This window comes from Schistocerca piceifrons, chromosome 5 (assembly GCF_021461385.2).
Source record: "Schistocerca piceifrons isolate TAMUIC-IGC-003096 chromosome 5, iqSchPice1.1, whole genome shotgun sequence".
NCBI classification, from domain to species: Eukaryota; Metazoa; Arthropoda; class Insecta; order Orthoptera; family Acrididae; genus Schistocerca; species Schistocerca piceifrons.
Window position 1 is genome coordinate 422,655,942 of NC_060142.1, and position 13,961 is coordinate 422,669,902.

Genomic DNA, 13,961 nt, shown 5'->3' on the forward strand with positions numbered 1-13,961 from the left:
ACAGTCTGCACTGTTTGACTAACCCGCTGCGTTGTCATTAAATCTGTACCTACTACTGAGGCTCCAGGAATTGCAAGGTTTCTTGTAAAACACACCATTTTGAAGCATGCAGCACCATATGTGACAATCCATGGTTGCAGAAAAGATCTCCAGTTGAGACTAGTATCAGACGTAATTTCACACTGTGACATCATCCACAGGATAACAACATCCTACCACCCACAGATGAATGGCTTCACAGAACGCTCTAATAAGATGTTGGCAAATATTCCCTCGATGTACCTTCATGTCGAACAGCGAGATTGTGATAAATACTGGCCATCGTAACACAGCACATAACACAACGAAGCTAGATACTACAGGATTTGCATCATTCTTTCTGCTCCATGGCCGCAAGCCCGAAACAATAATGTTCTTGGTTCAACAGGATGATGTTTAGGATGACTGTGAAACATTTCATGAGAAGGACCAATGAAACAAGACAGCTGGTATGCATATAGTGCCTGGAAGCCCAGGAGAAGGACCGAGAGCACTATAACACCAAGCATACGCCAGTGAGATACGACCCAGCAGATGTAGTATGAATTTTTGTGCCTGTTCGGAAAGGGAGACTATCAGAAAAGTTACTAAAATGCTGCTTTGGACCATATTGTATTCTTGACTGATTGGTGGACATCACATACGAACTGAAGGATTATGACACTGCATCACTGCAACCACAGAGACTTCATCCATGTCTTCCATATCGTATAAAGCTTTAATATTGTCCTGAGCCACAGATCAACAATGAGGGTTTCTCATTCAAGATAACTGAAGGATTGCTCAATGATCATGTAGCTAGAACAGCAGAGTTATCACAGTAAAAATGCGATATCACACAATGTAAAGTCCAGGATGGAACAACAACAGCGGCTACAGACAGAGGTGGGTGTGTACGAGTAGTGCTGTGTGTGTGTGTGTGTGTGTGTGTGTGTGTGTGTGTGTGTGTGTGTGTGTGAAGTCGGCCTTTTGGACACAAGCTAAATGTATATCAATATTTTTGTTGTGCCTGTCTGTGAATCAATGTTGCCTCTATACAGTAAATATCATGGCGCAGAGGGTGTGGTTACATGAAACAAACCATGGAATCTCTAGTACTGCCATTAAGAGGACCACTGGGGAGATCTAGATCTAGGATGCTGGACTTGGATCCAATGTGAACTTCTGACACAGTGGGTCACCGTACTCCAATGAGAAATTTTGAAATAGCAGGTTACTGTTTCCCCAGGAGAGGGAGCAATGCTGAGAACTGTGTTACATGCAGTGTGTAGTAACAGTTAGCATTGATGGCTGGCATGCTGCGGTTTGTCGTTTCAAATCTGTTCAGCAGCTAATATCTGTCATATAGTATTTACCATTTCTAAAAGTTTCTAGAAATTTCTTATGTCCGTAGTATTTGCATATTCTAGAATATAAAAGCAGCACTCAGGAGGCACTTCTGTTCCTTCTGTATGCTAATGCCTGTAATACGCTGAAGTGACAAAAGTCATGGTATCAATATCCACATATACAGATAGTGGTAGTATTACGTACACAAGGTCTAAAAGGGCAGTGCATTTGCGGAGCTGTCATTTGTAATCAGGTGATTCATGCGAAAAGGTTTTTGAAGTGATTATGGCTGCACAACAAGAATTAACAAACTCTGAACGTGGAATGATAGTCAGCACAAGACACATGGAACATTCCATTTCAGAGATTGTTAGGGAATTTAATATTCTGAGATCTACAATGTCAAGTGTGCCAAGAATACTAACTTTCAGGCATGGACAACACAGTGGCTGAAAGCCTTTACTAGACAACCAAGTAGCGGCGTTTGTGTAGAGTTATCAGTGCTAACAGACAAATAATCACACAAATCACGGTGGGACATATGACAAATGTATCTGTTAGAAAAGTGCAGTGAAATTTGGTGTTAATGGGCTATAGCAGCAGACAACCAACACAAGTGCCTTTGCTAATGAGACGATGTCTCCTGCAGCACTTTTCCTGGGCTTGTGACCATATTGGTTGGACCCTACATGACTAGAAAACAGTGGCCTGGTCAGATGAGTCCTAATTTCAATTGGTAAGATCTGATGGTAGGGCAGCCACACAAAGTCAAGGACCCAGCTGTCTACAAGGCACTGTGCAAGCTGTTGGCAGCTCCGTAATCATGCGTTTACTGGGGCGTGTACTGAGGCCACTGGTACAAATGAACTGATCACTGACTGGAAATGGTTACATTCAGCTACTTGGACACCATCTGCAGCCATTCAAGACTTTCATGTTCCCAAAAAAATGATGGATTTTTTAATGGATGACAATGCCCCATGTCACCAGGCCACAAATGTTCGTGACTGGTTGAACATCCTGGGCAGTTTGAGCGAATGATCTGGCTACCCAGATAGCCCGACAGAATCCCATTGAACATTTGTGCGACATAATGGTGCGGTCACTTCATGCAAAAAATCCTGCACCAGAAATATTTTTGTAATTATGGGCAGCTATAGAGGCAGCATGGCTGAATATTTCTGCAGGAGACTTCCAACGACTTCTTGTGTCCATCTCATGGCAAGTTACTGCACTACGCCAGACAAAAAGAGGCCCAACAAGATATTGGGAGGTATCCCATGACTTTTGTCACCTTAGTGTTAAGTGCTTTCAGTGCCAGGTGTTTTACTTCAATAATGACCCTACTTTTGTATTTGGGCTTGATTGCAGTCACAACCTAACAGTATTATACAGCTGCCTCTTGTTTCAGGATTGTAATTTTGACTAAACCAAGTTATGACTGTTATTAATCCCAATGTCATCTGCTCCTCATCAATTTATGTATTTATGCTTCACCACAGGAAAAGCTAGGCTGCAGAATAAACATGCAAGACACAAAGCTGACTGAAAATGTGGGTTAGGATACAGCAGAAAACACAGATTATACATACTTGATGAGAGGATACAGAGGAGAGTGATGTAGCAAAGATTGATTCAGTCATTAACACGCACAGTCTTTTGTTACAATGGAGACCAGGAGGAGGAACATTTCTTTTGTTATTAGTTTTAAAAACCAAGTAGAGTTAAAATGTAATCCTTATGAAGCATAATGTACAATAACAAAAACTTACTAAGACACTTTTAAAGTGGGTTTACTTCACCACACAGTCTTGAAAAAATCCCTACTTTAACAGAGGTATGTCATTACATTCTGACTCTACAGACTAAATTGTAACATCCATTATAATTTCTAGGGTAAATGTGGATCACCACTACATCTAAATTTTCACAAATGACTTTAACAATTTTACTGCAATACAAAATTATATTTTACCTGGTAAATGTGGAATTTCACAGAATCTCCAGTAAGTATGTATGCATCGGAAGGCATTATTAATAAATTAGCCACAATCATAAGTTCTACTTGAATAGGTGGTATATTGCTATACTCTTCCTGTGGCAGACGTACAGATATCTGCAAAAGAAAATAAACGAGTGAGTATTAAGGTAATGGACACCAGATATAATTTTTTGTACCTGTTGCAGGTAAATTTATGGCAGCATCTAACTACATTAAAAATGTGTAAAAAACTTAACATATGCACAAGAAGAGAAAAAAAACGCTTATTCCATTCCAAATTGAGTAATTTAATAGCTTAGCTGTAATAAAATCAACAGAAAAACACTACTGCATAAAATCTTGTTGCTCACTTCAATGTTCAAACCTTTTACAGTCTACTTGTATTTATGTTCCTGTAACAAAAAAAGATAGATGTCCATTTATTGGAATATTTCTGCAAGATGGAGTTCGACAGCATTAATTTTACTTCTAATAAGTTTTTTTAGTAAGGAGTTTTATCTCCTGTGAAGCTCTGAATCTCTTGATTAATATTCTAAGCAGGAATAACAATATATTGTGTAGTTGCTACTCATCATATAGTGGAGTAGCAACTTCCCTTGAGTACTGACAGTTATTTTCTGATTTGAATAGTATGCACTGTAAAAGGGGAGAGAAAGAAGAGGACAAAATGCAAAAATGAACTGATGGTGATTAAGGATAGAGGTACAGACACTTTAGCCATCTACTGGTAAATGTCGAAAACAAAGCTGGCAGAGGTGCACGGCCAGTGTTGGCATGAAAACTGATTTATCAAAGACTGCTAAAGGTAAAATATATTTGAATTACAGCATAAATGATGAACTGTAGCTTCAATTTAAATTATTTACTACTTAAAATGTCATTATTGTTGTAACCCTGTAACTAGGTGTAAAAGAAGCCCCCTTCCCATTCCTACATTTGGCTTGATTAGATTAGACCTACAGTGCCAGAAAACATAATTTTCTAATTGTTAACAAATGGATTCAGAACATCAAGAGGTTGTGCTTATGTTGTAAAGGCACTGTGCAAGTTTGACAAAACAAATGTTACAGTTAATTTCGAAGGTAGGATGACTCCAATCTCTATTAGGTATTAAATGTGAACATGAGAAGCAGTTTCATAAAATTAAGCCAATCACACCTAGTAGTGTGTTTCTTTGATCAAGGGATACAATAATTTCCCCAATGAATTACAAAAGTGTAGCGAAGATACAATTAAAGTTAAGATATCTCAATATAAGATCCCACATCCATGCAATAATACAGGCACCACAACTGTCTTGCAAGACTTAAGCAATGTATCCTTTTAGTCTTAGTCTTCACTCTTTAACATATTGTAACACATATACATAATGATAAAAAAAGTATTCCAAATTTTGAGAGGTGGTAGTGTACATCAAAACAAGAAAAAAAAGTAGTAAATATGGGCTATACAATGTGTACCTTTAGGAGTATAAACAATTGTTCATCTTTGCTACAGTGAAACACACATTTTTTCATAAAAAAAAGTGCTAATAGCTGTTAAGGAATGCATTTCAGGGCCCTTGTTTAATGGTGATTTCTGTTCCTTTTTTTATCCACACTACCAACTTTCAAACCATGAAAATCAAAGAGCTTGCAGTAAAAGAAATGTGTTTTACAGAATCAAAGATGAACAAGTGCTCATATCTCTTAAGGTACGGTATGCATTTTAAATAGCCATGCTGACTGGACCTTTTCTTTTCTTATTTTGCTCATTCTGCTGTCTCTCAAAATATTGGAATACATTTTTTAACATCCTGTATATTGAAATTTATGTATTTTATTTTTTATGTTGTAGTTTTGGTTATAGCTAATTTCAGATGTTAGATAATTGCATTGACACCTTGTAACATTTTTTAATGTACAAGAGTTTGTTTTGGTGGGTATTAGTCTCTTCATTTGTTATCATGAGACAGTACTGACCAGTTCATTTTTTCATATTTTCATACATAGATTTCAGTTAAATGATTATAGATACCTTTCTGTCCCATCTGAAACAGCTGTTAAATTTTTTCTTTAATTTTTCTAATCACAATACAAAATTACAAATGTTTTAAATAATTATTTCATTTCTATTTTTATAGATCTGAGCACAAACTGATATGATCTAAAATTCAGGACTGTAAATATATTGATTAAAGATTAACATTTATGGCACTCGATGTATAAACTCTGAAAGCTCTAAAAATCTTGGAGCATTTTTGGTGTGATCCTATTTCATAAACACAAGACAGTTCCAATAAATAATTGTGACAGTATAGTTGCAATATTCATTGGGTGTGGTCAAAAATAACATTTTGTATATCATTATAAATAAACTAATGCCAATAACAAAAAAACCTGAAGAATTTAATTTTCAAGAAAACCAGAATTCAAAAACTTCACTTGCATCATACAAAAATAAAGAAGACTCCAGGTTTATAATGAAATGTCCACAATGAATTTTTTATGTAAGTTATAAGTAATAATTATGTTGTACTTCTCGCTCTCAAATTACTCTTAAAAATTGTAACAAACCAATTGTTCTGGAGAAATATGTAACTAACAGAACTGAAAATTATTTAGAATATATTTAGAAGTCAAGAACAGTTTAAAAGCATTTGAACCTGTTCTTTTGGTTGTCATTAACCCAGATCTTTGCTATCATTGCAAGCAGTCCTTAGAATGTCATTACTTTTACTTTTGGATTTGATACTTCCTCTCTTTATTTTTTACTTGCTACATTCATCTGAAATGATTTTTTTTGCGACTGATCTGGGCAAGAAGCATCCCATCATTTCCAAACTTGTTAGTTGTCTTCGCAAACAAGCTAAACACCCGAATGTGCCGACCAATCATAAGCAAGTTCAGTACAATTGGCGGACTCTCCCACAGGACAGGTACATACCGTATCATCTGTCACTTGTACCTCATCCCATTTTGGTACCATATGCTACTTCATGTGTATCAAGCTGCATTAAGGTGAGCTTCTAGCAATTCCTTCCTCAGTAATACATGACAGAATCACCGTATCCCTTCTGTCGCAAGATAAAATACTGGGGGACACAGCCAGGACTATCACACATCCCCCTCGTTCTTCGATTTCCGATGGCATCTCCTGGCAGGGGAATGTATATTTAAAGAAAAGGCTACTATCTGTTAACGAGAACTGTGAACTAGGTGAGACGTGAAAATCATAGTGAGAACAGTGAACTGCAATAATTATCGCAAACCCCTCGAATCAGTAGTGAATAAACAGTGAAAAAGATAAAAAGCGACACCGTGTGAACTGTGATATTATAATCTGTTTGAACTTTTGTAAGTTTCTTTGAACTGTTGGGAAACAAAATTTATAAATGCTTCTAATTAATCAGTGTTGCATGGCTGAAAGTGAAAGCGCAAATGAAAGTGCAAAGTTATAAGTGTGTGGTCCGGTCCAAAGGGATTACAATGTGTGTGCGCGGTCCAAAGGGATTACACTTTATTTCACCGCTACGAGAAACAGTGCTTCAGGAAGCAGTTAGCAGAGCAGCGTACAGCAGGTGACGCAAATGATTTGGAAGCAACACCTGTCGTCTCCACCAGCTGCAGTCCAACGTCAGGGAGCGGCAAACAGCAGGGATTGGCGTCTGTGGTCGACTATGGCAGCCAAAGACACCCAACATGACCAAAAAAAAAATGCAGTGAGCAAGAGCACCGCTTTGGAGAAGGAGGTAGCACGTACGCTAATCACTTTACAGCTAGCGAGAGGAAGCTAGCATTGACAACCATAGGGATTTTTTTAGAATATTGTTAAATTGCTTTGTAATAATTTATTTAATAACAAAATGTCAAGAGAAAGTGAAAAATGGTACAATCTGAGAAGTAAAGAGGTAGTGCAGCCTCAGGGTAATGAAATGGAAGAGGCAGGGCATGCCAGATGAAACTGGTAAAAAGAGTAAAACAGCATCAGCTGATACATTGCCTACATACGATAGCAGTCAAATTATGTTTGAATTATTAATGGAGTCAGTATCTGGGCAAAAAGAACTAAAAATATGGCTGGAAGAGAAGATAGAACAAGGGCAAACATTTCTTGCTGATAAAATTGAAGCAACAAATGAGGACTTAGCAAAAATTAATTGTGAGTCTAAACATTTAGAGAACAGAGTTGAGTCTCATGAAACGAGAATAGGGGATTGTGAGAAAAGGGTGAAGAATGGGATCAAAAATTAGGTAAGTGTAAGAAAGAGGTTAATCTAAGACTGATAATGAAGTAGTGAAAATAAATGATCCCATGCAAGCTCAATATACTTTTGTATTGTTGGTTAGGGATGAAGTCATTAAATTAAGTAATGATCAGAGCAAAATAAACAGAACTTGCAAAGACACCCATGAAAAACAAAACAAACAAGTTGTAGACTTCCTCTCCAGGGGACACCACCTTGAAGTAGAATTGCCTGTGAGGGCGGGAAGGCTTGTTTGTTTGCGGGAAGCTGAGGGCTATGGTGGCTGTGGGAACCTACGGTCTGTAAGGTCTTAGCTGATGGACCAGACTAAATGTGTCCCACAACAACCTGTCATCCCACATCCATTCCTTGAGCTTTCCCAACTCCTCAATACCCCACCCAAGGTGTGATGCGATCCGTGCCAAGGGGCGCATGGCACATGAGAAGATGTGTCATGAACAGAGACTCAGGGATACTGGGCAACTCACTGAATAATTAGCCTTGCACCACATGGGGTTTCCATGGTGTCGACCGCTTAGATCCCCAACTCTTGTGGGACCAAAATGGACACGAAAGAAGATAGTAATACTGAGGGGCAAGTTTAGACATCAGACACCCAAACATCGAGCTGGAACCGATGGAAATCATCCCCTCAGCTGAACAGGGGGACAGACCTGTTCAACAAAAGTGGAGGGAACTAAAAGGGCTTGAGCTCAAGACCTCCAAGAAAAGACAGTACCAGGGTGACGGGGGTGCACAAACCCTCTCTACATCGAGGGCAGGCAGTAAGAGAACAAGGGAGGAATCTAAGACTCCCTAGGGAAACTGTCCTATAGTACTACAGTCTTGGTTTTTAGGATGGCAGTTATCTAGCAGGGCTATCCACTGGTCGAGATCACCTAGCAGCAGGAGCAACTCGTGCAGATGACTCTCTTTGAGAAGATTGGGCAGGGGGGGGGGGGGGGGGGGGGACTAGGTCCCCCCCCCCCCCTGCCCAATCTTCTCAAAGAGAGTCATCTGCACGAGTTGCTCCTGCTGCTAGGTGATCTCGACCAGTGGATAGCCCTGCTAGATAACTGCCATCCTAAAAACCAAGACTGTAGTACTATAGGACAGTTTCCCTAGGGAGTCTTAGATTCCTCCCTTGTTCTCTTACTGCCTGCCATATTCAAGAGAGTCTATCTGGATCACTGTGCTCTTTTCTTTGTCTGTGAAGGGGTGGGTACAGTGGACTGGCTACGGAAAAGGTGCCCCTAATATAACCGTGGAAGGATGTGAAGCTGCTGGTAAATACAGCGGCTGAGATCTTCAAAACCACAAAGATATTAATCTCGGTGCCAAAAGTCTCTCAAGAGACTCTGATTGAGAAAATAGGTTTTCAAAACCCAAAAGTCTCGACAGAGGATTGGAAGGTAATCAACCAGGAGATTGCACCAAAAGACCAAACCCTTGTGGTGGAAGTCAGAGAGAAGTTCCTGAGGGCAATGCAGGAACAGGACCTGAGACTATTCTTGGGGTTCTCGCAGGTTGCTGTCAGGGTAATCAAAGACATTAGAAGCGACAATGGCAGATAGATGGAGACCGAATGTGCTGCAGATCAATCTGCAACACAGTAAAGGGGCCACTGCTGCCCTGAGTCGCCTCCTGGGAAGACACAAAGTGGGCATGGCCATGATTCAGGAGCCCCATTTATATAAAGGGGCCATATCAAGCCTCAGCAGCACTGGAGGTAAGCTGGTTTATGCTAGAAATATACGAAACTCCGAAATGTGCATTTATGTAAAAAATTGAATCCCCTTCCTGCTGATGGCAGACTTTTGTTCTAGGGTCTTAGTGACCTTCAGGATGCAGCAACATGAAGAAGGTATCACGAGGGAGTTTGTAATGGCGTCAGCATACCTTCCTTATAAGGACAGTGCTCCTCCACCTCAGGAGGTGAGGAAACTGACAGAAGCCTGTGCACAACAGGGCAACCAACTATTGGTTGGATGTGATGCCAATGCCCACAACTTGGTGTGGGGCAGCACCGACACCAACAGTAGAGGTGAGAACCTTCTAGAATTTCTTCTAGCTAATAACTTAAGAGATCCTCAATAGGGACAAGGCACCTACACTTAGGTATATAAGAAGGGAAGAGGTAACTGACATAACGTTCGATTCCACTTTGTTGGGTAGTTATGTCAAAAAATGGCATGAGGCTTTAGAGCTATTCTCGTCAGACCACATTTATATTAAGTTCAATGTTGAAATGGGCATTAGACAGACCATGTTCTATAGGAACCCAAGGGAGAATGAACTGGGAGGCGTATAGGAGGGATCTCGACTTAAGCCTATCGGAACTCAGTACTTCGATAAGGAATCCAGTAGAGTTTGAGGAGATAGCAGAGGCAGTGACTTCTGCCATCATGACCTCATTCCATGACAAGTGCTTAATCACCAAGAAGTGCACGAATAGGAATATATCTTAGTGAAACAACAACTTGGAATCACAGAGGAAACAGGTACGAAGACACCTTACGAGGAGGAAAGGACAATGGGCAGAATATCGGAAGGCTCTTGTCAAATACAATCTAGCAATTAAGCAAGAAAAGCAGTCATACTGGAAGGTATTCTGTGAGGAGGTAGAGGATACAGCTGTTCAGGCCAGACTTCACAAAATCCTCACTTGGATAACCAACTAATCCAGGAGAAATTTTAAGGAAAGAGGATGGGGAGTTTACAAGGACAGCACATGAAACGCTGGAACTACTACTCAAGACTCATTTTCCTCAATGTGCTCTGACAGACAACATAGACCAGGACGAGATCCCTGTGAGATATCAGTTTTCAGGTATTCAAAGGGAGAATGGGTTGACCTTAGTAAAATCCAATAGGTGATAGGAACATTCCAACCGTTCAAGTCACCTGGCCCAGATGGAATTTTTCAAGCACTCCTGCAACAAGCAGGAGTGAACTTAATAAGATTCCTATGCAGGTTATTTAGGGTTAGTCTAGCAGGAGGAATCATTCATAATGTCTGGAGGGCAGTGAAGGTTGTCTTCATTCCAAAGCCAGGAAGAATTTATCATACCAAGAAGGCCAAGGATGTGAGACCAAACACTCTGTCCTTTCTTCTTAAAACATTAGTAAAACTGGTGAATGTGCATGTTAGGGAGAGGAGGTTAACTACGGTCCCTCTACACATAAACCAATATGCATGCCAATCCCGAAAATCATGTGAAACTGCACTCCACTAAGTTGTTGGGAAGGTGGAGAAAGCACTACACTTCCAGGAAATAGCCCTCTGCATCTTCTTGGACATCCAAGGGGCTTTTAGTAACACGACCTCCGAATCCATGATTAAAACAACAGGACTGCATGACTTGGGAGACCACCATTTGCAGGTGGATTAGAGCCATGGTTAGTGGTATGCTTAGTGGTAGAAACATAGCAGCCACAATGATGCAAGAAAAAATGGTAATCACAAGGTGTATATGCGGACAAGGGAAAAAAAAATCCTGGATTTTCCAGTTCAAAATTCACTTTCTCCCGAATGAGTACACACTTTATCCGTGTTATTAAGTGACTATATATTTTCCCAAGGAACTGTAAAACTTATCAATCCTTTGAATGGTTAAGTTTTTATACACGGGCGTAGAATTTCCTGACGCTTTAGAAAACGAAACTCAGGGATGAAAACTCCTTTTGGAAAGATTTTTTATGTGCAGCAATATGTGCGCTGCATATTTTCGTATTATGGAAGTATAAATCCGAATTCCACCAAACACCGTATGTTACTTTCCGAACCATTGTAATCAAGATTGCAATGCGCTTTTGTAAGCCAGTCATAGCTAATGTCCCGTGATCCCGCCAGCCGATGACAGCAGATATTCAGACCACAGGACATGTGATGTAGTCAGCTAATAGCAACATCACTGTTAAGTAGAGCGGATACACAAACAGGAAAAGTTAATGTTTTAAATTAATATACATAGTGTTGCTACAAGAAAAGCAAAGCTTTCACATATAATATTGGTCTCTAAGGTTGTCTGATCTACTGGGCTCAAAATACTTCTAAATAGCTCATCATCAAACACTCTGTGATTTAATAAACTCACCGTACACTCCCGCACATAGTTCAACTTGCGTAAAAGGAAATTTATTTTGAAAGTAATACTTTTCAAACCACTATTCGCAATATTTTCCCGTGACCTGTTATAAATAGGTTCGTTCCAGCAGTCGTCAGAGAGCGCCATATAACAGGCACCACCGAGCTTTGGCAGCTGCTATGACGCAGGAAGTCCATACGTGTAAAACATTAAAAGATCTTACATTATGTCACAAAAGTAAAAAGACATCATAGGATACTCCAAGAGCATTGGAATTTCATGAGCCATACTAAAATGGCACATTTAAAGTGTATACTTAAAGAGCACTTTCGTATGTCCGGATTCCCAATGAAGTAGGTCTCGACCTGATATTAAGCTTTTCAGTGTGGGTTTCGGGATGTACCAGTAATGTATTAACTCGTTTTTGATTCTTTATTATGGCATAACGCCTTACGTACTAGAAGATGAAACCGTACACTTGAAATACAACGAGCAGTTGAAATTAGCCAATAGTGTGGAACCAAACACTTAGTTTCAAACACATTGATTGCCTCAGTGTAAAAGATTAATAAAAACCAAATTTCTTTAGCAAACTGACAAAAATAACTTCATTGTTCTACAAGGCGATTAATGCATGGCTGTCAGAATAGTGGAAATAAAATAAAATCTGAAACTAATAACGTATTAGCCTTCCATAATTATGTGAATGTATTTTAAGTCACTTGATAGCTCCCGGCTTAAGTCATTTAATAACTCCCAGCCTCAGAAATCCATTTTGTTTTCATTTGACGTGAGAGCAGAAAACGAAGAGGAAACAGCAAAATCACTAAATGTAAACACAGGTCACGTGGGGACTACACACTTCACTTCTATAACTCAGACTGCTCTGTGAATCAGCTTCAGATCTACGATATTTCCAAACCGGGGCAATACTAAGATAGTGCCCCCCCTCCCTCAAGCGTTTGAGATACAACATCAAAAATTTAAAAAAATTGAATTTTCATTTTGTAATGCACATCTTTCTGAAGAAGCTGATACATAAAACATATATGTTCAAGGAAATGTAAGACATGTTATTTGGTCTTTCACACAGCATTCTTCTATCGCACATCACTGTATTTCGCTCCATGGAATTGAAACGTGTATATTTTGTACTGGATGCCATCAAACAATATTCAGGACAGTGGAAATTAAAATGTCCAGTGGTGCCTCTCCTGCTCCCAGTTTGACATCCTGCCCCTCTTTTTTTAAAAAAAAAAAACGTCGCAGTTAATACTGGATGGGATTATTTGTAATCGGGAGAACCAGAACTCTTCAGAAAATTTGCATTCTTTATTGCCTGTTAGCTAATAACTTTCTGTTTTGGGTGACATAAAATTAAATATAGGATACACAAAACCAGTAAAGACAAGGGACAAGCAATACAGTACACATTTCTTCAATCCTTAGCTCCTAGCATTCTTTCTCTCTAATCTTGCTACAGCTTTACATGGTGTGCTTCCCTTTCCGCGACAGAATCTATTACCTCATCAAAGTTCGTCAAACGTTTTGCTACATGAAAAATCGAAATATCATTGTCTAATACTGCGTAAGCTGTTAATACAAATAGTACCCAAGACTGCTGTGGTTTCTTGATCTGATTACGTCTATTTTGTCACTGTCTGCTAGATAAAAGAAAATAGGCCTTTCTAACACTGCAGAAATTGTAACGCACACCAAATAAATGAGACTGTTTTGGCACAAATGTCATTTTTATAACACGACAGAACATAATTCACGAAGACCAACATAAAATGCTTTATGTTTCACATTTCATTCGTGCGCTCCAGTTTCTCAAGCATGAGATCGAAAAGTAGTAGTAAGAGATTTTTATATAAATTTGGAATCGCCACATTCTTCCCTAATTTGTGTGATGTCCCCGTTTCTTCTCCTTTCTCGTTCTAACAAACAATCTTGTTATGATTAACTCTGGAACTATTCCTGCCTTTGTCAAGGCTTATTCACTGGTTAACTTCACTAACCCTGCCAGAATCACCGGTTTAGTTATCCCTGATTATTCTCCGGGTTGGCGTTGTTATATTCGTACAAACCATATCCCGCACTACTTCCAGAAAAGAATTTAAGTGGCTGCTAGACAGGGACTATAAAATTGGCCCTTACTAGTGTAGCAATCTGGCCAAAATTTTCTGACAAAATTTCATTTTCCTGGATACACCGAGAAGATAATATGTAATCTTTTTTACCTGTTATTCCTGTTAGCCGTTTATTTCCACTCTGG

The 13,961-nt window shown here is 39.4% G+C and overlaps 1 protein-coding gene across 1 annotated transcript in view; it reads right to left on the reverse strand.

The window, feature by feature from the left end:
- LOC124797975 (nuclear pore membrane glycoprotein 210) overlaps positions 1–13,961 on the reverse strand; it is a 270,129-nt gene that overhangs the window by 196,771 nt on the left and 59,397 nt on the right. The window contains exon 4 of the mRNA XM_047261146.1: positions 3,344–3,484. Within this exon, the coding sequence (XP_047117102.1) occupies positions 3,344–3,484 (141 nt within the window). The remainder of the gene's footprint in view (positions 1–3,343; positions 3,485–13,961) is intronic.